We start from the raw sequence: 25787 nt of genomic DNA, 5'->3' as shown, positions 1-25787 counted from the left end.
CCCTATAATTTTCACTATGATGCAGAGATAAGAATGAACTAGATCGCATTCGCTGTGCAGTTAACACTTGTGCTTCTCCAAGGGGTGAGTGCTGCCATGTGTCAGTGACAACTGTCAACTCCTCTCCCCTTCCTCCGCCTCCTCCTCTCTCTGAGACAGGAATGTTGATCTCTCATCTCTGTAATCCATCACCTGTCTGAATCTGTCCTTGTGTCACTTGCATATATGGACAAGTTAGAATGGCAACTTGTGACGTTGTGCTGCTAAAAACGGCTCCAGCTCCCTTCAGCTCTTTGTTTTAACAATGTCCTCCAGTGAAAGAAATTCAAAGGACATTTGATCACACAAGCCTTGGAATTATTTCAAGGAAACTAACCCGGAAACTGACCGACGGTACCCTTTTATTCTGGACATATGCACCTTGGAACAGCTAGGAGATGAGCACTTCTCTGAATTACAAGTCCTTTTCCAAAGAGCAGCAAACCATGGATAACCTGGAGAAACAACTTATTTGTCCCATCTGTTTAGAGATGTTTACTAAACCTGTGGTCATCCTTCCCTGTCAGCATAACCTGTGTAGAAAATGTGCCAGCGATATTTTCCAGGTAGGTTTATTTCAGTATGAAGATTTGCAGGTATAAATATCATTTCCCCAAGGCAAAAGGGAGGGGAGAATTTACACGATCAGTTTATTTGCTGTTAAGAATTTGCAAGTTTTTTAAAAAGGCATAAATAGAAGCTACTTAGACAGGAAACATCTCTGTTTGTCTCTCTCCGCCTGGAGATCTGTGGGGGAAGATCCTCTGCTGCTGTGAGTTGTCATATGGTGTTTACATGTATGGTATCCATATATAGAGGCAACTTGTACCAGCAGAGGATTTGCCCCCTTGTCTTTTACATTTTGACCTATTTTTTGCATTTATTTTTATTCAGACTGAATTTTTAATTTCAAGTATTTAGAGCCAGGAAGATGTATCAGAGGCAGGGCCACCTTGGGTTGAGGGGAGCGTAAACGGGACAGTTTGCCCCTGGCCCCCAAAATGATGGAGAGGTGGCCGGGACGAATCTGAGTGAGAGCATTGTGACCTGGTGCCCTGGGTGGCAGTGCCACTTAGGTTTGGTGCCTGCCACTGACAGTGCAGGTAGCCACTTGCCCAGCCTGACCAGGTCCAGATACCACCACTGCCACTGTGCTCATTGCACCGGGCCCAAGGGAATGCACCAGGCCTGGAGCCCGAAGTAGGGACCAGATCAGAGATACTGCTCCAGAGCTCAGGGAGAGGTGGGATTTGGAGCAGCCCCCTGGCTGCATGCAGGGCAGACCCCTCACAAGCCTGGGCCTTCTATGGCACCGTCTCACCCCACCTCCTTAAACTCTTTCATCTCCATAATAATTTTTTGGAAGGATGGGGGAGGGGCTTCATTTTCAGATTTTGCCCAGGGCCCCCCAAAATCTCTGTGCAGCCCTGAAAAATGTTTACAAGTATTTAATTTCAAAATCATTTTTGTTCTAGCACTATAGAATGGTATGTTTATCTCTAGCACAGGTTGTTGCAATATTATTAGCTGGCAGGTGCTAAGTGAAGTGATATTGGGCCATAACTTTCATCTGGGGATTTTTAAGTCAATTGAGAGTCCTGCTTTAAGGACCTGATCCAAAGATCATTGGAGTCCTGAGAGTGTTTTCACTGACTTCAGTGGGCTTTTGGTTAGATCTGAAATAGGTGGCCTGATATGTGCCTTGTTTTGTGAAAATTAAGGCCATTATTAGAATAACCACAGTGTTAAAAAAAAAGTTAGACATGGCCTTATTCACCTTAATTTTACTGCTTGGCAAGAACAGGCCTCTAACCCATATCTGCCAACCAGAGGAGGCACCACTATGGCATCAGGTGGTCGATTTCGCTGTCCCTCCTGCAGACATGAAGTGGTTCTGGACAGACATGGTGTGTATGGACTTCAAAGGAACCTATTAGTGGAAAATATCATTGACATATACAAGCAGGAGTCCACCAGGTAACATACTAATTTGTATCCTTAAAATAATATTTACCATACAAGATGTTGCAGCTTATGACATTCTCGTAGTCTACCTTTCTTTCCTTTGCTTTGTGAGTTGTTAGTTCTATTTATTTTATTTTATCTTTTGGAGCTGGTGGAGGTTTACTATACTGAGAGACTGGAATGATATCATAAGTGCCTCGGTCTTTATTGTGGAATGAAATCAGCCCTCACTTATTATTCTATATCACTTGACAGAATGCAATGTTAAAATAGGTGCTGATTTTTTGCTTCCCACATATGGAATCTGATTCTGCAGTCCTTATTCACATGCATGATCCTTAGTCATGCAAGCAGAGTCCTTGAAGTCAATTGGGTTAGTCACATGAGTAAGGAAAGAAGGGTCTCACCCATTTACTCATCTTACAAATTTTTCAAAACTTGGATGTTCCACAGTTTGTTTTCAGTCCATGTATTCCTGTCTGTAAAAGGTGCCAGCACTTGTTAGGAAGCCCTGAGGAACAAATAGAGTGCGAACAAATATATTTGAATTATACTCAGAAGCCATTCTGCATCAGAATACTGAATCATCAATATTTTAAAAAAACATTCCTGTAAGCTTGGGATGTGAACTCATGAAATCAAGTTTTATTTAGGCCTCACTTTCTGTACAGAAGAGAATGAAAAGGCCAAAAATAACAGTTCACGACAACACAGTGTAGCTATGCAAAGGAAAACCAAAATCCTGGAGGGGAAGCCTGAGTTAACCCTAAAAAGTAAGATTAACACTAAGGATGCATAGCTGAGCCAGCAGTAGAACGTTACTATTTTCTTTCTTACCAAGTGATAAGCAGGAAAGGTGCTCACACGTCACTGATCATACTTCCGTTTAAATCACAGAGAAGAAAATCTAAATAGCAAACCCAGTCTTGCTCAAGCCAGTAATCCTTATCAACTCAAGCAGACTTCAGTGTGAGTGAGGGGCTGCTTGCAGCATTGGTTTCATGCTGAATGCTGCCTTTTAGTGGCAGGCTGGTTGGTTATTGTTTTCCCTTATTAATTACCAGCTTACAAACCTTTTTGTCAACGAGACCATGTAAGACAGTTTGAGTAGAAAATCACAAATCAACCACAAAGAATGCCAACAAAGAATAGCACATATCCACTGAGTTAGTGGAAACTTTGTCAAATATTTACTTTATGTATCAAACTGTGCCCGGCACCCTGTGATGGTGTACAAGGGGAGGAAGGGTAAGGAGACCCAATTGCAGTTGTTGTATTCCCTTCTGCACAAAAACTGCTCCTGGCTAGCGAATCTAACTACACCAAATGATGCAGGAAGGCAGAGGAGGAGGCAGGGTCATGGTCTTGCATCCTCTTCTCCCAACACACACCATTAACTCTGAACGTAGTGACACAGGAGCTGTGCTCCCTGCCAGAGGCACAATGTCTCCCAGTGCAGCATTATGGCACCTCCATGCCTCCCCAAGTACAAGGCTATGGCTACAAGGCATAATGGAACCCTGCATGCCCAATTCACAGCCCCACTCCACCCCTTTTGCACTACTCCGGTGTAGCAAAGGGGCCATAAACTGGCTAGGTTTGGCTCCTAGAAAATACCCCTGATGTAAAGATGTTCTTCAATTGGTGCAGGCTCCTCTACGCTGTCCTTCATCGCAACCCCATGTTGAAGCATGGGTAGAGAGAGGAGTGTGAGGCTGGAGCACTGGCTATCCTTGGCTGTAGAATGGCCCCATGGAACTGCCCCAAACCAAGAAGCTAGGGAGCACAAAGTTGACTGAGAGCTGTATTTCCCTTCCCCCTAGAGCTCAGCTATTCCCATGAATCTCTGTCCCTGAATGTGTCAGTGATATACAAATAGTTAGCAGGGAAAATCACAGAGGAAATGAATCAGCAAAGCTACTTCACTGGCTGTAGCAGGCAACAGAACAAGCTGATCATATGTGGGTCTTTAAGTTCTTTTTGCATTTTTCTATACAGTGTGAGGTTAACTTTAATACTATGGACATTACTCTTTTTTCCCCATGAGTCCATGGCTTTATTCTGAAGCCATTGCAGCAAGAATAGGTAAAAGATCATAAGAGATTTGGTGATTCTTATTTTTTTTAACTTCACAAATATAAGATGCAATAAACGGAATTGAAGAAGAGAACAAAAATATGCATATAAATGTACGTTGTCTCTGTTATTTCTCTGGAAGGATTATTTTTAATATATGAAGGTATTTTTAACCTTCACTTATGTCCTTAGAGTTACACTAATTATCAGGGCTATCCTGGCAACAGTAATGCATCACAGCATTATCTAAGCTATTTGACACGTTGTATGCCTCAGCTGCTTATCTCCCTCACCCTAACTTTTCTAAAGCCATCATGAGTATGTTGCCAGGAGTCACATTGCCTTATTCTATGCTGGTGTCACCCCATTGAAATCAGTGGCATTACCTTCCCAAAAAACTGGGGCAATTTAGGCCTATTACCTTTCCTACATATCTTCCACCTTATTGAGTGATCTACAGTAACTACTCCACTTTCTTTATAAGGCTCTGTAATATAACACCTTCTTTGTCTCTTTACTTCCCAAATTAAAGGCTAGGTTTTGCCAGACCCTTGCACAGGAGGAGAATGCCAAGAGCCTTCTTCATATCCTTTCCCAGTGCCCCTCTTCACCATTGCAGTCCCTGAGCTTTCTTGACCATGGGAACCTCCCACCTAGTGTCCTTTGGGGGACGTCACCCCAAAGGTGGATGCAAGGAGAGGGGCCTATGGCTCCCAGCTGCACTCCACACAAGCCAGTGGAGCTGGCTGGGTGCACAAAGGGGAGCACCCTAAGGCCTGGTCTACACTAGGCTTTTATGTCGACTTTAGCGCTGTTATATCGAATTAACCCTGCACCCGTCCACACCCGGAAGCCATTTAGTTCGACATAAAGCTCTCTTTAAATCGATTTCTGTAATCCACCCCAACGAGAGGAGTAGCGCTAAATTCGACATGGCCATATCGAATTAGGCTAGGTGTGGATGGAAATCGACGGTAATAGCTCCGGGAGCTATCCCACAGTGCACCACTCTGTTGACGCTCTGGACAGCAGTCCGAGCTCGGATGCTCTGACCAGCCACACCCCCGGGAAAATTTGAATTCATTTTCCTGTCTGGGCAGTTTGAATCTCAGTTCCTGTTTGGACATCGAGGTGAGCTCAGCAGCAGTGGCAACGATGCAGAGCTCTCCAGCAGAGATGGCCGTGCAATCTAATAGAAAGAGGGCCCCAGCATGGACTGATCGGGAAGTCTTGGATCTCATCGCTGTGTGGGGCGATGAGTCCGTGCTTTCAGAGCTGCGCTCCAAAAGAAGGAATGCTAAGATCTACGAGAAGATCTCCAAAGCCATGGCAGAGAGAGGCTACAGCCGGGATGCAACGCAGTGCCGCGTGAAAATCAAGGAGCTGAGGCAAGGCTACCAGAAGACCAAAGAGGCAAACGGACGCTCCGGATCCCAGCCCCACAGATCCCGTTTCTACGAGGCACTGCATTCCATCCTTGCTGCGGCCGCCACCACTACCCCACCACTGACCGTGGACTCTGAGGATGGGATATTGTCCACGGCCGGTTCCTCAGCGGACGGGGAAGAGGAGGAAGGAGATGAGGAGGACGAGGCAGTCGACAGCGCTTACCAAGCTGATTTCCCCGACAGCCAGGAGCTCTTCATCACCGTTACAGAGATCCCCTACCAGCCCTCCCCAGCATGTAACCTGGACACAGATTCAGGCGAAGGATCAAGCGGTAAGTGCTTTAAACATATTAACCTTTATTTTTTACAAAACTTGAATATTAATACTAAGAACAATCTGTGAATCATGATTTCTTCCCCCTGGGCGCTTAAGTAATCAGTAACAACTATTTAAAAAAAAATCAAACAGTGTCCGGTTCTGCATGATTGTGCTGCCCAAGCTGCTCCACTCTTTAGTGCCTGCTACTGCAGCTATATTAGAATCCTGTCTATATGTCCGGGGATAGAGCAGTAGTCCTCCACGGACATCTCCACAAAGCTCTGCTGCAGGTAATGGGATAGCCTGTTCATCAGGTTCCTGGGGAGAGCGGCTTTACTTGGTCCTCCGAAGTAGGAGACGTTCCCGCGCCAGGAGACAAGCAGGTACTCCGGTATCATTGCCTTGCATAGCATGGCGGCATAGGGCCCCGGTCTCTGCAGGCTTTCTCGAAGCATCCGTTGGATCTCGGTGTCCGGGATGTTCATGAGAGTTATGTCGCTCATGATGACCTGCTTTGAATTAGGTAGGGGACTGTTAGTATTGGGACTGCTTGCAACAAGTTCCTTTACAGAACTGTGACCGCTGGTTTACAGCCACGCGGTGGGGGCGGGAGAGGGGCAGCATACAGGGATCATTCCCTGGCTCATCCGCGAGGGGGTGGGACAGGGCCAGAGTTCCTGCTTGGCTGATTGCTGGCAGCACAGACTGGCAGTGCTTTCAATGTGAAAGGAGGCCAGTGGTACTCCTACAGTTTTAAGCAGCCACAAGTCTACGGCTTACCATGTTTGCCTGCTACAGAGAGTACCGTGTCCTGCCCCGCTTCCCAGATCGGCAGTGCAAAAGCCCAGGCACTGAAGGCGAGGTTCGAAAATTCGACCTTGTCCGGAGTGCGCATGTGATAGGTGTGGTTCATGGTCTTGTTCACAGAGAAAAACTATGTTCTTGATTCACAACCACATTTATCTTTCGGAGGAATTCACTGCCTTTTCCTCATTCCCACAGCCACATCTGCAACTGTCTCCTAACCCAGCTTGGCATCACACTCCCAGAGGCTAGCGCACATTAGGCGGAGAAAGAAGAAGACGCGAGAGGACATGTTCTCAGAACTAATGGGCTGCTCCTGAGCCCAGGCAGCACAGCAGAACCAGTGGAGGGAGAATTTGTCACAAATGCACCGGACACACATGGAACGTGAGGAGAGGTGGCGGGCAGGAAGACCAGCAGGCGACTCAAACGCTGCTTGGACTTCTGAGGGAGCAAACGGACACGCTCCGGCGCCTTGTTGATGTTCTGCAGGAACGGAGGCAGGAGGACAGAGCCCCGCTGCAGTCTATCAGGAACCGCAGTCCCCCGCCACCAAGTCCCATACCCCCCTCTCCCAAAGTCCAAAGAAGGAGGGGTGGCAGAGTCCGTGAAAACTCTCACTCCACCCCTGCAGACTGCTCAAGCACCAGAAGGCTGTCATTCCCCAAAATTTGAAAAGTCCTTTCCTGCCCGCCTCACCCAAGCCCCCGTCCGACTTTCACCCCCCAGTTTCCTGTCTGGTTGTTAATAAAAAATATGTTTCTGTTCATTACTGTTTCAGTCAGGTTCTTTTGAGGGAGAATCTGCCTGGAGGGGGGGAAGGGGATTGGTAATTGGACAGGACAGTCACCTTTAGCAGGGTACAGAGGCGGGGGCAGGTCCAGCATCAGGACACATACACAGTGCAGTCACTAGTGACCCAGGTCAGTCTGGGAGGTGGTTTTCATCTCCTGGGGGGGGGGTTGCTCTGTGACTTTGTGGCGGGGGAGGGCAGTTACAGATCTTATGCTGCAGTCCTTATCCTGGATCACAGAGCCACGCAGCAGGGGATCTGTAACCCTCCTCCCCCAGGCAGAAACTCACATAGCTGACACATACACGCAGTTCTGCCCAGGAGTGATGGCAGGCTCCGTTGAAACAACCAGTGCACCACTGCGGAGCCTGTCATTCCTGGAGTTTAGAAGCATCATTTGCATCAGAACACTAAACCCGCCCCCCGCCACTGTCTGCGTCCCCGGTTTAAAACATTCCCGCTAAAACAGTAATAAAGACAACGGTGTTCATTGACAAAATAGAACTGATTTTATTTTTTGGGAAGGGGGTGAAGGGGGTATGTAACTGGAGGTTCAGCTTCTGTGTCCACAAACTTAACAGTCACTGGTTACCCTGCTCAGTCTGGAACCTTGCTTTCAAAGCCTCCCGGATGCACTCCACCACCATTCTGCACTTGCTCAGACGGTAGTTGAACAGTTCTTTTTCTGTGTCCAGGGCGCCAGTATAGGGCTTCATGAGCCAGGGCATTAGCGGGTAGGCTGGGTCCCCGAGGATCACTGTAGGCATCTGCACATCCCCAAGAGTTGTTTTGGGGTCCGGGAAGTAAATACCTTCCTGCAGCCGTGTAAACAGACCAGAGTTCCTGAACACGCGAGCGTCATGAACCTTGCCCGGCCATCCGACGTTGATGTTGGTAAAACGTCCCCTATGGTCCACCAGTGCTTGCAGCACCATTGAAAAGTAGCCCTTTCTGTTAATGTACTGGCTGGCCTGGTGGTCCGGTCCCAGGATAGGGATGTGAGTCCCATCTATAGCCCCACCGCATTTTGGGAATCACATCGCGGCGAAACCATCTATGATGACCTGGCCGTTTCCCAGGGTCACTACCTTTGAGAGCAGTACCTTAACGATTGCGTTGGCTACTTGCATGACAACAACCCCCACGGTAGATTTGCCTACACCAAAGTGGTTCGCGACTGACCGGTAGCTGTCCGGCGTTGCAAGCTTCCAGAGGGCTATGGCCACTCGCTTCTGGACAGTCAGGGCTGCTCGCATCCGGGTGTCCTTGCGCTTCAGGGCAGGGGACAGCAACTCACCAAGTTCGAGGAAAGTCCCCTTTCGCATGCGAAAGTTTCGCAGCCACTGGGATTCGTCCCAGACCTGCAGCACTATGAGGTCCCACCAGTCCGTGCTTGTTTCCCGGGCCCAGAATCGCCATTCCACGATATCCACATGACCCATTGCCACCGTGATGTCCTGAGCGCTGGGTCTCGTGGTTTCTGACAGCTCTGTGCTACTCTCCGACTTCAGGCTCTCACGGCGGTGCCGTAGCCTCCTCGCCCGATTTCTCTGCATCTGCCTCAGGGAAAGGTGTATGATAAGCTGCGAGGTGTTGAGAACGGCCACAACTGCAGCGATGGTTGCAGTGGGATCCATGCTCGCAGTGCTGTGGCGTCCGCGCTGTCACTGATCAGAAATGTGCGCGAACTGATTTCCCGCCGGCGCTTTCAGGAAGGGAGGGAGGTCGGTAGTGACGGACGGATGACGACAGTTACCCAAAAGCACCCTCTACACATTTTTTTACCCAGAAGGCATTGGCGGCTCGACCCAGAATTCCAATGGGCAGCGGGGACTGCGGGAACTGTGGGATAGCTGCCCACAGTGCACCGCTTCCAATGTCGACGCTTGCCCCGTTAGTGTGGACTCACAAAGTCGAATTACTGTCCTTAGTGTGGACACACACGTTCGACTTTGCAATATCGATTCCACATATTCGATTTAAGTAAAATCGAACTACTCTCGTAGTGTAGACATACCCTAAGGGACTGTGTTCCTGGCACGCTCAGCCAATGCTCGCCGGGGTGTGATGGCGCTGCAAAGCCCCCAACATGGGCCACTGCCTTACAGGCACAGTCTGGCCTTTATGGAGGCGAATGTAACTTTTTCAGTATTAAATGAAATGACTGGCATTGTTACCATGTAAAACACTGCATAGTGTGGGAGTCTGAATTTCAATAGAACATTTCAACTGAAGCTTTTTGGCATTGTATAAATCCTGAGACAGTCGCTCATGACTAAACAGTTCCTCCTCTATTCTGGTAATGTAGTACCCATTCCTGTAAACCTTTATTCAAGTAAGTATTTTTTTTCCTTTAGATTTGCACTGGTGTAATGGAGAGCAGAATCTGGCCCAGAAAGCTTACACATACTATAAGGCGGCATTTATTAGAACCACCATTCTTTATCAGGCTCAATCAATTTTTCCTTTGAATGACAGTGACATGAAAATATAAAATGAGTACACAATGGTCCATATCCTCAACTCATGTAAATCAACATAGCTCCACTTCTGGCCCTAATGATACTAACTGAGTATTTGCTAATTTAGTATTACATTTAATTAAACAGTTCATCTTCTCATGCATTAGCTTTGTTTTTAGTTTTTGTTTTGCTTTTTTGTTCCATAAACCCAACACATCAATGATGCAAAGCGCTCTCTGTTTTAAGGGACAAATCCTATCCATGTGCAAAGCAACAGTAAGGAGGCTCTATTCAGGGGATCCAGGAGCGTGGGAGCCAAGATGCATCCCAAGTCAGATCAGGATCTTCAATACTATTTGTGGATTCTCTCTGAGTTGTAGTTTTAGGGTCTGATCCTACAAGCCATATGCACAGGCACTCTCATGGAAGTCAGTGGAGTATATAATACGTGTGTGTCTCTCATAACCCTAGATGCTAGATCAGTTTAGCTACCAACAGCTTCTTCAATAGGTTTATGATTAATCTTTTCCTACTAAAACTGTGCTAACATTTTCCTACTAACTAGTATTTAAATTTTTATTCAGGAGAATCTGACTTCTGTTACACCAATGTAAATCCAGATGATCTACTTTGAAGTCAGTGGAGTGACTTCGGATTTATGCTGGTATAAAAGAGATCAGAATGTGGCCCAAGGGGCTCTGGTAAAAGTCTCTCTTCTTTTGCAGGGAAGAGGCTTGTAAATTAACAGTATATCAGTTTGTTTCCAGTTTGCTATGCTAGTTTTGAAGGCCTCATTGGTCCAGAGATTTCTGCCGTGGTTTCTTTGAACTCCTTATGATACCTTTTGAAGATTGGCTACTTCTGACAGAGGGTCCCTCAGGTCATCGGTGGGTCTACTTGATACCTTTACCTTTTTGACCCTTCTTGTCTGAGTTACATGTTATTGGTCATGATTTCAATGACAGATAACATGCTGATGGTTTCTAGTCTTGCAAATATTTTCAGGAAGTGCAGGCATTTCAGTCGTCTTGCCATTTCGATGTTTGCTGTCCATCCACCCGGGTGTGCAGAAACTCCTGCTGCTGCCCCACGGTATACATAGGGAGTTGGGTGTTTTGGAATCATCTGCACACAATTTAAAGCATCCTTTACAATGTATGTGTTATGCAACTGCCTGGTAGAAAATTGATCCTAATAATATAGAATATTTCTAGAAATCTTATTACTTCATCTCATTATTACTGTATATCCTGTTATATTGCAGAGCATAGATTTTGCTTACTATACGAACAGACTCCAATAACTTTTGTTTCAAAACCACATGAAATTAAAAACATGGAAGCAGAAAATATTTTCTTTTCAGCTCTATTTTTCCAACTTTTTAATTTCATTTGTCTTGATTTCCCTTTCAAGTAGCGCAAAAGAGAAATCATGCCTGGTATCCATGAAAAGGAGTAGTTATCCCCACTGTACTAATCTGTATGGAAGAGTCTTATATCATTGAATAGAAATGATAATCTTGTTATTAGTTTTTGAAGCATCTAATAGAATGTTATGGACAGTTGTTTCCCTACCACAGAATTCTGTACAATGGTTTAAAAGTATGAAAACTAACTCATTCTTTGTTCAGTTCTATAGGTTTATAGAGTAGTTTCTATAAACTATTAAATTTCTGTGGAGCAATTGTCTTCACCTCTGTTAAATTCTATAAGGGAAGCATTGGGAATATGGAATGTGTTAAACAGAGACCCCATTTACACTTGATCAGGACTCAAATTAAAGAAATAGTTTAAATATGGTTCCAACTAAACTGACTCCTTATGCAGACAGATTGGCTAGTTTGGCTGAGGCAAGCCATGCTAAAATGATATTAAAAATTGTGTTGTAGCCTATGTAGCCCTCCTGTAAACAAGGGGCATTTTTTATGTAAGCTCTATCCTTAGTGGCTAGTATTGCAGTGTTAACTACTCTACAAAGTCCATGTTAGAAACTTGTTGAGTTAAGTTCATTTTAAATGCAGTTCCAAACATGATTCTTTAATTTGGTTCCCAGGCTAGTATGGACGGAGCCCAAGGTCTCAATCTTGCATGGTGCCAAGCACAGTGTCTTTAAATTCTTTAATTTGTAACAGGGACTTAATTTGAAGTATATGAAGTTCCTTTGACACCTATGGGACTGCTTGTGTAAAATTAAGACCCTGCTTAAGTGTTTTACCAGATCAAGGCCAGATTGCTCAACTTTTTGTATGACTGAGCCCTGAAGACCTCAGGCATGTAGGTGCTGAATCAGAGAGATGTTAAACAACATGCCTAACTTAAGTGCATGAGTAGCCTCACTGACTTCAATGGGTTTACGTACTCAGGCACTTTCCTGAATAAGGGCCATACAATGAAGTCATGCTTCCCAGCTTGTCATACTGTGTCAGGAAAGATTACAAGTACCTGCACTTGTTTATTCACCACTGGTTGGCAGGTTTAAACTATTTTGTGGTTATGGACTGAAATCTCAGGTACTGTTTTTATCCCTTTGTTTTGTGTTGAAGGACACAGGTGTTGTTATCAAGATCAGTAAAGCAAGTAAGCAAGTGACTATTTTAATGTGTTTAATGATAACTTTCACAGACCTGAAAGAAAATCTGAGCAGCCAATGTGTGAAGAGCATGAGGATGAGAAAATTAATATCTATTGTTTAAACTGTGAAATACCCACATGTTCAATGTGCAAAGTTTTTGGTGCTCATAAAGACTGTCAAGTTGCTCCTCTCAAAAACGTTTATCAGCGACAAAAGGTAAATATCTTTTTGCTTCTAATCGTAATGACCCCCTCAATTTAAAGGGAAACTGTCTACATGAAATCTAGTCAGCTAAAAAAAAGAAAGTTCAAAGTGCAGAATCTTTCCCTCAGCTGCCCTGCCAATTTTGTGGTTTTACAATTCATATTTCTGTGGTGTTGGTTTTTGGTTGTTTTGTTTTTTTAAGTTGTTTTCTCCCCTCTTGCCATGTGAAAGACCTAGACAAATCACCAGAGAAACCGACTCTACAGAGTGAAATATTTTACAAGAAATTGAGAAAAGTTATATTTTTCCTGTCTAATTTCTTTCACTTATAATTACATACATATTAGCTGTGATAATAGTAAGGAAATACTTTCAGACAGACGTGTGATTTTTAAGCTGATCTCCCTTTACATTTCTCAGACTCTGTTTTCAGTCCTTTTAGACCATGAGCACAGGCAGGATTGCCAGCAGAAGTGAGGGAGAGAGCAACCCCACTCAAGTCTAATAGTTTTATATTGGATGCTTCTCTTGTTTCTGTTTAAATAGGGATCTTTAGGGGGAAAACCCTCTTCTGCTAGGAATGTTAAATAGCTGGCAGCTCTTTGTGTGCCCTGTATCCTCTGCCATTACTGTCACTAGTAAAAGACTTGGTTATTTATTTTTAATACAGTATTCATTTAAAGACTGACTCACTGGGATATCTACATGAGATAAGGAGCTCTGTGTTCCCTCACATTCCTGGGTCCCCCATTCACCCCATGCCAGTAGTTCTGTATGCTCTCCCATTTCCCCCATACCAGGGTCCTCCATCTGTCGTCGTCCCCCCTGCACACACACACCAGGGGTTCTGTCTGCCCCCTCATTTCCTGCCCGCCCCATTCCAGGGGCTCTGTGTGGGACCCAATTCCTCCTTCCTTCATGCCTCTCCATTGCTCCCTTGCCTTGCACCATTCTTCTTTCTTCTTTTTTTCTCATTCAGTGTGTAAACCTTTTTAAACTTCGTTGGGAGGATGGGCAGAGCTAAGATGAGGGGTGTTGTGTTAGGAGGCTGCCATCAACCAATAATTACAGAGGTGGTTGAACGTGGTAGCTCTGCTAACTGGATGCCAGGGGCTCCATCTAGCCCCCATTTCCCTCTTTTTTTGTTTTTGTTTTTTCTGGTTTTCACCATAATCAATGGGGTTCCTGCCCACATATTCCTCACATATTCCCAGACATTTGGAATGGATTGGGTGTGGCATTCAGAAGTTATCATGTTACAGCCAAATGCTAGCATGGTGAGTGTAAGGCCGTGCAAGCTTGGCCAGTTAACAAATTCATACAAATTATAATTTATTCACAGATAACTCAGGAACAGAAAAAGGAGCTAAATTAATGAATAATTTATTCACTGTGAATAGCTTGCCTGACTCTGCTGCAAAACCAAATTTTTGTACCTAATTACCCACATTGCCTACTCAAAAGGTGCTTTATGCATATACAAATGGATATGCCTGTACATTTTTTCCAGTGCATTTTTAGAGGCTTTCAAGGCGTCTCACAATTTTTTAGAAATTTTCATTCCAGGAAAAGTTTAAAATTTTCATTCTAGCTCAGGATGGAAACAAAATGTCAAAATACCAGAATTTTCCATAGGATGGAAATTCAATTTTTTCAATCAGCTCTAGTTCTGAGCCTTGTGTAGCCCACTCATCCACTGTCTTTGCATCTCAGGTTAATGTGCTATTTTGTGAACAGCGCATGAGAAGAAAGCATATAAAGTAAAACTGCAGACAGTGCATATTATTAACTCTGCATATGCTCATTTTCCTACTCCTGTTTAGTCTGAACTCAGTGATGGCATTGCAGTGCTTGTGGGCAGTAATGACAGAGTGCAAGGAATAGTAGGTCAACTGGAGGAGACCTGCAGGACAGTAGAGGTAAGTAATGCAGCTTGAGTTATGTGTTGAATGTGAAATGCAGGAACATATCTGGTTGTTAATGATAATTTTCATGCATTTATATAATTTGCTTCTTCCAACAGGTTCCCAAATTATTTTGCCAAATGACTGTATATATTACAACAGTGCTGCCAAGTCTGATGATACTGTATTGAGTTTCACACTTGCAGGAATTTTTTTTTAGCTTCTCATGATTTCCTCACATCCTGTAGCAATCTCACAAACTATTCCCCTGATTTGCGGCTGTCTCCCGTTACGCATTGGTTAACATAAAACATAAAACAAGTGTATTAACTACAGAAAGATAGATTTTAAGTGATTATAAGTGACAGGAAATAGATCAAAGCAGACTGCCTAGCAAATAAACAAAACTGCAAGCTAAGCATAATATATTAGATAGATGGGGTTTGAATTAGCAATTTCTCACCCTGACTGATGATACAAGCAGGCTTGCAGATTCTTAAGGCACAAGCTACATCTGCCTTGCATCTTGGATTCCCCTCCTCCGTTCCAAGTCCTTTGTCTTCCAGAGCTTCTTTCAGGTGCTGAGTTGTGGGGGAGTGAAGGCCAGTCATGATGTCACTCCCCACTTTATATAGTCTCTCCATATTGCAGGAACTCTTTGTTTTAAGCTAAGTTCCCAGCCTAGTTTGTGGAAAAATACAGGTACCAAAATAGAATTCAGTGTCATGTGGTCTGGTCACATGCCCATGCATGCCTTGCTGAGTCATAGCAGCCATTATCCATAGGCTGTCTGAAGCATTCCCAGGAAGGCTAAGTTCTTCTATGGTTTATTGTCTTTGTTGATGAGCCATCAGCGCGGTCTAGATTCTTCATTGTTGTACCTGAAATGCTAGTTGTGGGTGTTTTCAACTTCACGTCATCTTTCAGTAACACATACATAGCAAAACTTTATAACTTGATAGCACAAACAATCCAACGAGATATTAATGTTTGGCAGATTAAGATTTTTAGAATGATACCTCACAAGGCATACTTTGTACAAGATGCCACATAATTATATCATAATCATACCATAATCATATTACTGTGGTGAATATGGGGTGCACTACCTTCAGTGGACATGGAGAACAGTCGATCACAGTCCTGTTTAACAGGTCTTTACATATTTGAAGACTATCAGGTTCTCCCTCCATCTTCTTTTCTCAAGACTAACATGCCCAGTTTTTTAACCTTTCCTCATAGGTCAGGTTTTCTAAACCTTTTATAATTTTTGTTGCTCTCCTCCAGACTATCTTCAATTTGTCTACCTCTTTCGTAAAGTGTGGTGCCCAGAATTGGATGCAGTAATCCAGCTGAGGCCAAACCAGTGCCAAGTGGAGCAGGACAATTACCTCCTGTGTCTTATATATGATATATATATATACCTGTTAATATACCCTAGAATTATATTTGGCTTTTTTGCAACTGCAACATTCTTGATTCATATTCAATCTGTCATTCACTATAACCCTCGGATCCTTTTCAGCAGTACTACCACCTAACGAGTTATTCCCCATTTTCTAGTTGTGCATTTGGTTTTTACTTCCTAAGTGTAGTACTTTTCACTTGTCTTTATTGAATTTCATCTTGTGGATTTCAGGCCAATTCTTCAATTTTGTTAAGGTCATTTTGAATTCTAATCTTGTCTTTCAAAATGCTTGCAACCCCTCCCAGTTTGGTGTCATCTGAAAATGTTATAAGCATACCATCCGCCATTATCCAAGTCATCAGTGAAAATCCTGAGTAGTACCAGAATCAGGACTGATCCCTGTGGGACTCACTAGGTACATCCCCAGTTTGGCAGTGAACCATTGATAACTGCTCTTTGAGTACCGTCTTTCAACTCATGGAGAGCTGCCTTCTTCTGTTGTGTGAGCCAAAGGGCAGGTCAAGCACATGTAGGTGAGAAAGAGCACATATTTGATCACAGAACAATGGTTAGATACACTGTTAGGGTACTGCAAAAAGGATAGTCTTAGCAAACGCCCATTGACTCTGGCAGATTAGAGACCTCAATATGGTTGATGTGAAAGGGAGAAGAAACTCATGCCTGGCAACTCCTAATTACATTTGTGTATTATATTAGACAGAAGGGTGTCTTTGTAGACTGAAATAGTTAGTGACATTGTTGCTTTAACTTAGTAGCATAGGAACATGACTGAGACGTTAGGGTCCAATCCTGGAAAGTGTTGCGTGCCATCATCTCTCAGTGAAATCAGCACGTAGGATCAGGAACACAGCATCTCCCAGGATTGGGGTGTAAGAGATTGATATTCATCTGCAGACTCATCCTATCCATTGAAGCCAAGAGGAGAACAGATCCCTACTTTCACCAGTAGTTTATCTCCTCAGACATTTCAGGAGTGTGTGTATTTATTTACCTTGCTTTAGGTATACTGAAAGTAAACTACTTGTTCATGAGTTATACTGTAAGGAGACCACTTTTTTTTTTGTAAGGCTTTTGCTCTGAGAGAGCTGGGATGGATTTCATTCTTTTGCTAGCACAAGTGTCTTTCATGCAGTTCTTCCAAGATGTTTGTATCAATAGAGCAAATAAAGATCACTATTCTGGTCAGTTTGGGAGCAGCACAGTTTGACGGGCCGTGGAAGGAGCCCATATGGAGAGTCACTTTAAGGTCAGACCCTGATGAAACACCCAGTGAACCAATCACACACCAAAAGAAGGGGGGGAAATTAAAAACCTCCTGATCCCTCCAAATAGGAGAAATAAATAGCAAGTGCAGTAAATAACATTTAAAGACAATATTTATAGGTTCTAACTGGCAAGAAAAATGAATTCCACAGTCCAATGCACAATTGCCAAGGGCACCTATTTCCCTGTGCAACCAGAGTAAGGAAGAACAGATAATGTCCAGAATTTGGTTCAAAGAATATAAAACCGTTAACCCACGGAAATGAGAGAGGGTGTAAGCGGCAAAATCAAAACTTTGTAGTCAAGAAGCCTTTGCATTGCAAGGATGAAATTGGCTGCTATCGGGAGTTTGCAGACAGAAATGAGCCTTTCAAGTAAGTTCAGTGTAGAAATTAAAATAGTACAAAAGCTTAGGTTTCTTTCCCTTCAGATTTGACTAGTTAATCCAAAACCAAGACTTCAAACATCTAAACTGAAGTTTACAGAGAACACTCCATTAAAAAAATACATAAATAAATACAGCAATATCTGAAATTAGCTTTCTCAGAGTCATTCACTCATATGTAGAACCCACCTTTTGAACTACAAATCATAAATTGAGATTGATAGAACAAGAAGTGCAGAGCCCGTCTACCTTCACACACCTTAACAGGCTTTGCATCCGTAAAATCAGAGATTACAGAAAACAGAGATTACAACTTTACATAGTGCTTCCACTTCACATTGCAGACAAATCATACTTCTTGCCATCACATGACCTTCATTTGAATTTGACCTTGAAGGCTCAGATGAACAGGTGGAACCAAGACACCCCAGAATCAGGCTTGCTGGTTTTTCCTATCCTCTACTTAAGTCGACACATTGCACTACTTACACTACTTTAGAGTGAGCAATACAGAAAGTACGTGGTCAGGTTGCTTTTAGCTCTTGTAAACAGTAAGCCCACAGTTCTAAATTTAGCTACAGTTTCTATGCAAAGTTTTAAAAAACAGGCCAATATATATTCAAATTACAACAAACTAACCAAAAAGTAACACAATTTCACGTATTCTACTGAGAGCCACAATGAAGTATAAAAATCTATATAATGGTAAACCATAATGAAAAAAGAAACAAATATTTAGGACTATAAAATGTGAGAGTCAAATCATAAATAAAGTAGGAATTTCCATAATCCTGTCTATATTTGTATAGATATGATACTTACCATAGTATACAATTTTCAAATGCTCAGAATTTTGGTCAATCAAGCCAATATTTTTCAGAGCAAGCAATGGCACTAGTACTTAATGATGAGTGTTCCAGGTCTCATCTTGTAGCTCTTTTTAATGTAGCTGTTTTTAAAAAAGTGTGGTGAAAATTTTTACAATTAGAGAGGGTATTTTTTTTTACTTACTCATAACTCAAAAACTGATGAAGTGGTTTGGTCAGACTTAAAAAAAAAACTGTTCACACAGATTAAATATGAAAAATTTCAACACAAAATGTGAATATTTTGGAAAACAGGGCATAGTGGAGACTGTTTTGCAACCTGGACATACAGAGTTTACTACCGATGACCTCTGTAATAGATGCTGATTGCAAATTTTAATGTAATAAAATACCAGATTATATATATAGAGAGAAGGACCTCTTAGGTCATCCAATCCCGCAACCCATAGTGATATGAAGAGTGTTTAACACACCCCTGTTGTGGAATGATGCTTAATGCTATGTCCACTAGCAAATGACCTACTTTAAGGTTCAGGGAACGTAGTTGTAGACAGTCTGAAATGGAGGACAAGGGTGGAACAAGAGGAAGGAGAGATACGCTAGGTAGGAAAAAGAATGGGGGGGAAACTGTAAAGGATGTAAAAGGGGAAGGGGAAAGAGACTGAAAAGGAGGAAGGGAAAACACAATGGTACTCAACAACTGTTTATTTGATTTTGGCACATCTGTCATAAACCCCTAACTACTGCAAAAAATCATGTGGGCTCTTTAAGTATCACAAGGGATCAGGAGCTAAGTTTTATGTCTCATTTGAAAGATGTCAGCAAATCTTTCAAATGAGTGGCCCCAAATCTTCATGGGGAGTTCGTTCAGTCACTACTCCTAGGGAAGAGCACCACATATAAATACTCCAACACCATTTCCCACTGCACGTTATGTTCAATCCAAACATTCATCAACCCCAATCTTTTTTTAGCCTGTGAGTTCTGCTAAAATGACAACATGAATGACCATAGGTACAGCACAGGCATATTTATTACAGTAAAAATAACTATACTAAAGAAATATTATTTAGGTTGCAAAGTCAACTGTTTGAAAGTTAGGAAAAGCTAGAATTTAGGTTGGAACCTTAATTTGCTCCTATTTTGTGCATTATTATGATAACATGACCACATGTTATTTTTGGCACAGGACCTCTGCCTCATTCAGTGCACTGTAAAAGTAGTATAATTGACACCCATTTTAAGCCCCTTCATGCTACCTGAGTGATGTCAAGGGGCCTTAAGTGTAAAGGATAAATAGGACCTCACAGTCTCAGTAGCATTTCAGGAGCTCTGGTGGTGATGGAATTTTCTCTAGAACTCATTTGAGCTGATCTGTCCTGTTCTGCTCATTTGGCTGTTAATATAACAATTATCTTCCTGATTTTCCTATGAACTCTTAAGTATTACTACAAACATAACACAAATGTCTTTCACCTTTTTTAGAATGCTGGAAATGAAATAGTCTATTTGTTTTTAAAAATATTCCCAAGTATTCACAAAACTTTTTGTTCAAACAGATTTAACTTAGAAAATTACAAAAGTCTCTGGGGTCTTTAAAAAAACCTTGTATTGTTCAGAAAAGGATTTCTTTGATGAAAACACTTCCAAGTAATTGTAAAAATAGAAACACTTTTAAGCCACATAACACTTTTAACATAAACCAAATGATTCACAGGAATGCTGCAGAAGACAAAAAGAGCAACTGTGTGAAAAATTTGATTATCTGTATGCAATACTGGAAGAAAGGAAAAATGAGATGACACAAATAATCACTAGAAACCAAGAGGAGAAACTGGAACATGTCCGCTCCCTGATGAAAAAGTATGCAGATCACTTGGAGACAGTGTCTAAGCTAGTTGAATCAGGAATCCAGTTCATGGAAGAGCCAGAAATGGCAGTGTTTTTGCAGGTATATTTCAGAGGATTCTAAACAGAGGTAGGAAAAGAGTGGGGGAAATTAATCACAAACAAATTGTGACTCACTTTTCAATTCAAGCACAATCCCTGTTTGTTCACTTCCCAGTGAACATCCACACAAACGAGTTTTCATTCACAACAATGTGCAGAAATGATTTTTCTTCATTTGAATAACATGCAAACAAAGGGGTAAGCACGAGAATACGAGCATTTTCTATTCACATAAAAAATGCTGTCCTGTTGATAAGTTTTCAGTCATCCAACCAGGAAGCAGAAATAATATTTTCATATATATTTATATGATCCCCAGCACTGCAATATTTGAGCACCCCCCAATTCTGTATATGGATTTAGCCATTTCACCTCTGTGAGGTAGTGGAGTATTATTATCCCTATTTTGCCTATGGGCAGTTGAGGCACAGAGAGGTTAAGTGACTTGCACAAGGTCACACAGGCTATGGCAGGGCCAAGAAGTTTTAGGTTACATTCCAATTCCTTAACTATAAAACTATTCTTCCTTCTTACTATGGGTTTGGACCTGCTACCACTGAAACCAGTGGCAAGCTTCCCATTGATTTCAGTCAAGTAGGATTTGGTCTCATGTGACTTTCCATCCTGGAATCTTAAAATCCCATCTGACCCCCAGCAGGGAGGATCTTTTTTACAAGAACAATGTGCAGGAACAGGAATTCATCCTGAAGGGCAGAAAACCCTCTGTAGGATATGTGGAACTGTAAGGCGTCAGAACGAGAAGTGACCAATCACCCACTGTGAATAGTCAGACATAGTCCGAGAAAGAAATATGCTAGAGTGAAATGTTCACAGAACAGTTATGAATAATGATAACTTTGTAAAAATTCAAAAGTCTATCCTCAGTTAATTTACACATAGCAAAAGGGCACAATGCATTGGATAAATTAGTCTGTAGGAAAAGTTTGCCCAGTCCAATTTCTAGGAAACAGAAGTCACTGTCAAGGAGAGCAGGAGTATGTGGGTTGTGTCCGGGAGGGAATATTGGTTGGGCTGGTCAGCTTCAGTTTTGCCGCTGTGTGTGCACTGCATATGAGCCTATGTATCTATCTCAATAAAAGCAGATATTAAGGGCCTGATTCTCATTTACACTTTACACTTCCAGAGCAGTATAAAGGGGTCTAAATGTAAATGAGAATTAGGGCCTAAAACACACTGTTGTTCACATGTAAGCTAGTTCTAACCTCAGTCTAATCTTATTCATAGGCCTCAGAGCTCTCATTTATCATGAGAGCTCAAGCTAGCATATTTAGAAACAGCACATGTAAGAATCAGGTATCAAAGCATAAAACCTGTGTAATAAAACGAACCTTTTAAGCATTCAGTCATTTCACTTTTGTTTTCACAGAATGTCAAAGCATTGCTACAAAAGTAAGTACTTCCCATTTGAAAGGAAGTGTATGTTTTTGATATTTATCATAAATTATCCATTCTGTAAACATTTATTTGCCAACCCAAATGCAAATGTAAATGACAAAATATCTCTATTTTAGAATTACTGAAGCATCTAACGCATTTCAGATGGAAAAAATAGAGCCTGGCTATGAAAATATGAGCCATTTCACAGTCAACCTCAATAGAGAAGAAAAGATAATAAGAGAAATTGACTTTTACAGAGGTATGTTATTGATGTGACCAAAACTGCTTGCTTTCTTTTCAGTTGTGTGCAATTTACATGAAGATACCATGTAAGGAAAATTCAAATCAGATATTCCCTTCTATCCACCAATGTACCTAGATCATTTAACATAAATTTTAATCAAAAGTAAAACCCACCAAGGTTTAGAATCATGTAACATGTTGATTCTTATTTTCCTTTAATATAGCCTAGTCTTTCCTAAGGACCTGATCCTTCAGTCCTTGCTCATTGATTACTCATGTAAAAGAGCTGTAGGATTGGGCCTGTATAGGTACTAGTCTGTCATTACAATGAGAAACAGCAGTTTTATGGACTGTCTGATATAGAAAATCATTAAAGAAATAGAATAACGCAAACTAATAAAAGTAACTATGAATAATATATTTTTCTTTTTAATTATATCAGAGAAATTTCATTGAAAATGTAAATGGAGTTCAAGATCATACATTTATGGAGACGAACAAGGATGCCATTATTTCTTATACATTTAGGGATTTCCTCTGGTGTCATTTATATGCCTGATATTTCAGAATAGATGAAATAGTACACAGTTACTATTCTATGCTTAACAAAGTAGCATGCAAACGGGGCACCGTTATGCTTCAGCTTACAAAATGATGGGAAATCAGAGGGTCTGAATAGTTGAAATAAACAGATTTCTCTCTTAAAATCTTGAACATCTGAAAATATAGAGAATCACAAGGCTGGTCCTCTATTCTTTACCTACTAACCTTGGGCTTTACTGTTACATTTATATTTCATATGATAGTAACACCATTACTAGGATGTATGTTAATATATAGTGTCAACATAAGGAGGTCAATCCTGAACTCCTAGTACATCTAACACTCCCACTGAAGTCAATGGGGCCTCTGTTTTCAGAGGGCTTTCAAGATCAGGCTCAAGATGACTTCTTGTATCAGTATATAAGAACATTCCTCATTGTGATAACTTTTTCTAGTTTGCAATTCGTTCTTGGTATCTTCTTAGTCATACAAAACATGTAAGCCAATGAAAAGGTTTAGTAAAATCTTCCTGAGTGAAAGTTAAGACTCTCCCTACCTTTACAAAATATATGGTCAATTTGAAACTACAGTTAATACATCATGGGATCATAGAAATGTAGGGCAGGAAAGGGACCTCAAAGTCATCTAGACCAGTGTTTCTCAAAGCCAGTCCGCCGCTTGTTCAGGGAAAGCCCCTGGTGAGCCAGGCTGGTTTGTTTACCTGCCGCATCCACAAGTTTGGCCGATCGCAGCTCCCACTGGCCGCGGTTCGCCGCTCCAGGCCAATGGGGGCTGCGGGAAGCGGCGCGGGCCGAGGGGTGTGCTGTTCGCCCTCTGATTTCCTAGTTGACTATCATGTTGCCATTTAATTCCCATGTTGTTGATTACTCTAGACCCTTTGTATTAATTCTGTATCCTCGCTGGTATTTAAAGCTCCTCTCAATTTAGTATAATCAGTGCAGATTTTATTAACTTGCTGTATATTCCTTCCTCTACAAAGATGTTACTTGAGATCAGGACTAAAACAAATGTCTGAGGTTGACCACTAGACACATCCCTTCAAGTTAATAGTCTGTCATTTATCATAAGACTTTCTTTACAGTCCTTCAGCCAGTTTTCAATCCATGCTGACAGTGTTAATATCCAAGCTGATTTGAACTGATTTTGAGAGGAAGATTTTGTGGAACACTGTGTCAAATGCTTTAATAAATCCAAATATAGTACATCTACTAATTTCCCTTCAGCCACTAATTTTGTATTCCTGACCGGGCCATTAAAAGTCCAGTTGGCCACCTGCAGTGGGGCAGGCAGGCTCCCTACCCAGCTCCTTGTGGTTCCCAGAAGCGGCAGGCATGTCCCTCTGGCTCCTAGGCTCAGTGGCGGTCACGGGAGCTCCGTGCACTGCCACTGCCCCAAATGCCAGCTCCGCAGCTCCTATTGGCCTGGAGCTATGGCCAATGGGGGCTGCAGGGGCGGTGCCTGCAGGCAAGGGCAGCATGCGGAGCTGAGTCACCTGGCCACCCCTGCGCCTAGAAGACAAAGGGACATGCTGGCTGCGTCTGGAAGCTGCCTGAGGTAAGCGCTGCCCAGAGCCTACACCCTGCACCTCCTCCCGCACCCCAACCCCTGCTCCAGCCCTGAGTCCACTCCTGCACCAAACTCCCTCCCAAAGCCTGCACCCTCTCCCACAGCCCAACTCCCTGCCCCAGCTTGGCCACCCGGAGCCTGAACCCTGACCCCCTCCTGCACCCCAATCTCCTGCCCCAGCTCAGCCGCCTGGAGTCCACACCCCAACCCCCTGCCCCAGCCCTGAGTCCCCTCCCACACCCAGACTCCCTCCTGGAGCCTGCACCACACATCTCCTCCAACACCCCAACACCCTGCCCCATCCCGCACTCCAAACCCCTCATCCCAGGTCCAGAGCCCCCTCCTGCAGTCCAAACACCTCATCCCTGGCCCCATACCAGAGCCCACACCCCTATCAGGAGCCTGAACCCCCTCCCGAACCCCAGTCCCCCACCCCAGCCCAGAGTCCCCTCCCACACCCTAACCTCTCATTTCTGGCCCCACTCCAGAGCTCGCACCCCCAACCCAGAACCTATACCTCATCCCACACTCCAACCCCCTGCCCCAGCCCGGAGCCCGCTCCCACACTCTGAAATCCTTGGCCCCAGCCTAGAGCCCACACGCTGAACCCCTCATCCCCGGTTCCACCCCAGAGCCAACACCCCCAGCTGGAGCCCTCACCCTCTTCCGCACCAAGTGACAGATGGAGGGGGGAATGGAGTGAGCAGGGGTGGGGCCTCGGAGAAGGGACGGGGCAGGGGCATGGCCTTGGGGAAGGGACAGGGAAGGGGGCGGGGCAAGGGTGTTTGATTTTCTGCAAATAGAAAGTTGGCAACCCTATGCCCTAGGGGAGCTTCTGGAGGCTATTTACTAGGGCTGACAAGCGATTAAAAAAATTAATTGCGATTAATTACGCAGTTAAACAATAATAGAATGCCATTTATTTAAATATTTTTGGATGTTTTCTACATTTTCAAATATATTGATTTCAATTATAACACAGAATACAAAGTATACAGTGTTCACTTTATATTCATTTTTTATTACAAATATTTGCACTGTAAAAACCAAAAGAAATAGCATTTTTCAATTCACCTAATGCAAGTACTGTAGTGCAATCTCTTTATTATGAAAGTTGAGCTTACAAATGTAGAATTATGTACAAAAAATAATTGCATTAAAAAATAAAACAGTGTAAAACTTTAGAGCCTACAAGTCCACTCAGTCCTCTTTCTTCTTCAGCTAAATTGCTCAAACAAGTTTGTTTACATTTGCAGGAGATAATGCTGCCCACTTCTTGTTCACAATGTCACCTGAAAGTGTGAACAGGTATTCTCATGGCATTGTTGTAGCCGGCATCGCAAGATATTTATGTGCGAGATGCGATAAAGATTCATATGTCCCTTCATGCTTCAACTACTATTCCAGAGTACAGTTGCTCTTTTAAGACTTCTGAAAGCATGCTCCACAACTCATCCCTCAGATTTTGGAATGCACTTCAGATTCTTAAACTTTGGGTTGAGTGCTGTAGCTATCTTTAGAAATCTCACAATCCCACAATCTTCTTTGTGTTTTGTCAGATCTGCAGTGAAAGTATTCTTAAAATGAACATGTGCTGGGTCATCATCCGAGACTGCTATAACATGAAATATATGGCA

General features: G+C 42.9%; 1 protein-coding gene across 1 annotated transcript; it reads left to right on the top strand.

The window, feature by feature from the left end:
* The first annotated feature begins 233 nt into the window (after nucleotides 1–233).
* TRIM55 (tripartite motif containing 55) lies at nucleotides 234–25739 on the top strand. Its single transcript, XM_026663272.1, has 8 exons — nucleotides 234–605; nucleotides 1844–2016; nucleotides 12468–12633; nucleotides 14445–14540; nucleotides 20147–20380; nucleotides 21767–21789; nucleotides 21912–22036; nucleotides 25710–25739. The coding sequence occupies exons 1-8, from the start codon at nucleotides 438–440 to the stop codon at nucleotides 25718–25720; spliced, it is 996 nt and encodes a 331-aa protein (XP_026519057.1). The 5' UTR covers nucleotides 234–437; the 3' UTR covers nucleotides 25721–25739.
* The last annotated feature ends 48 nt before the right edge of the window (nucleotides 25740–25787 follow it).

The sequence above is a fragment of the Terrapene carolina genome, unplaced genomic scaffold (genome assembly GCF_002925995.2).
Source record: "Terrapene carolina triunguis isolate 2854851 unplaced genomic scaffold, T_m_triunguis-2.0 Scaffold33071, whole genome shotgun sequence".
NCBI classification, from domain to species: domain Eukaryota; kingdom Metazoa; phylum Chordata; order Testudines; family Emydidae; genus Terrapene; species Terrapene triunguis.
This window is presented reverse-complemented; position numbering and strand designations above follow the sequence as displayed.

What these genes read in the sequence shown, in the direction of transcription:
- TRIM55 (XM_026663272.1), top strand. Translation starts at nt 438, where the DNA reads ATGAGCACTTCTCTGAATTACAAGTCCTTTTCCAAAGAGCAGCAAACC. An exon ending in GTGCCAGCGATATTTTCCAG is followed by an intron (nt 606 to 1,843) that starts GTAGGTTTATTT and finishes TGGCAAGAACAG; the next exon opens with GCCTCTAACCCATATCTGCC. An exon ending in ACGTTTATCAGCGACAAAAG is followed by an intron (nt 12,634 to 14,444) that starts GTAAATATCTTT and finishes ACTCCTGTTTAG; the next exon opens with TCTGAACTCAGTGATGGCAT.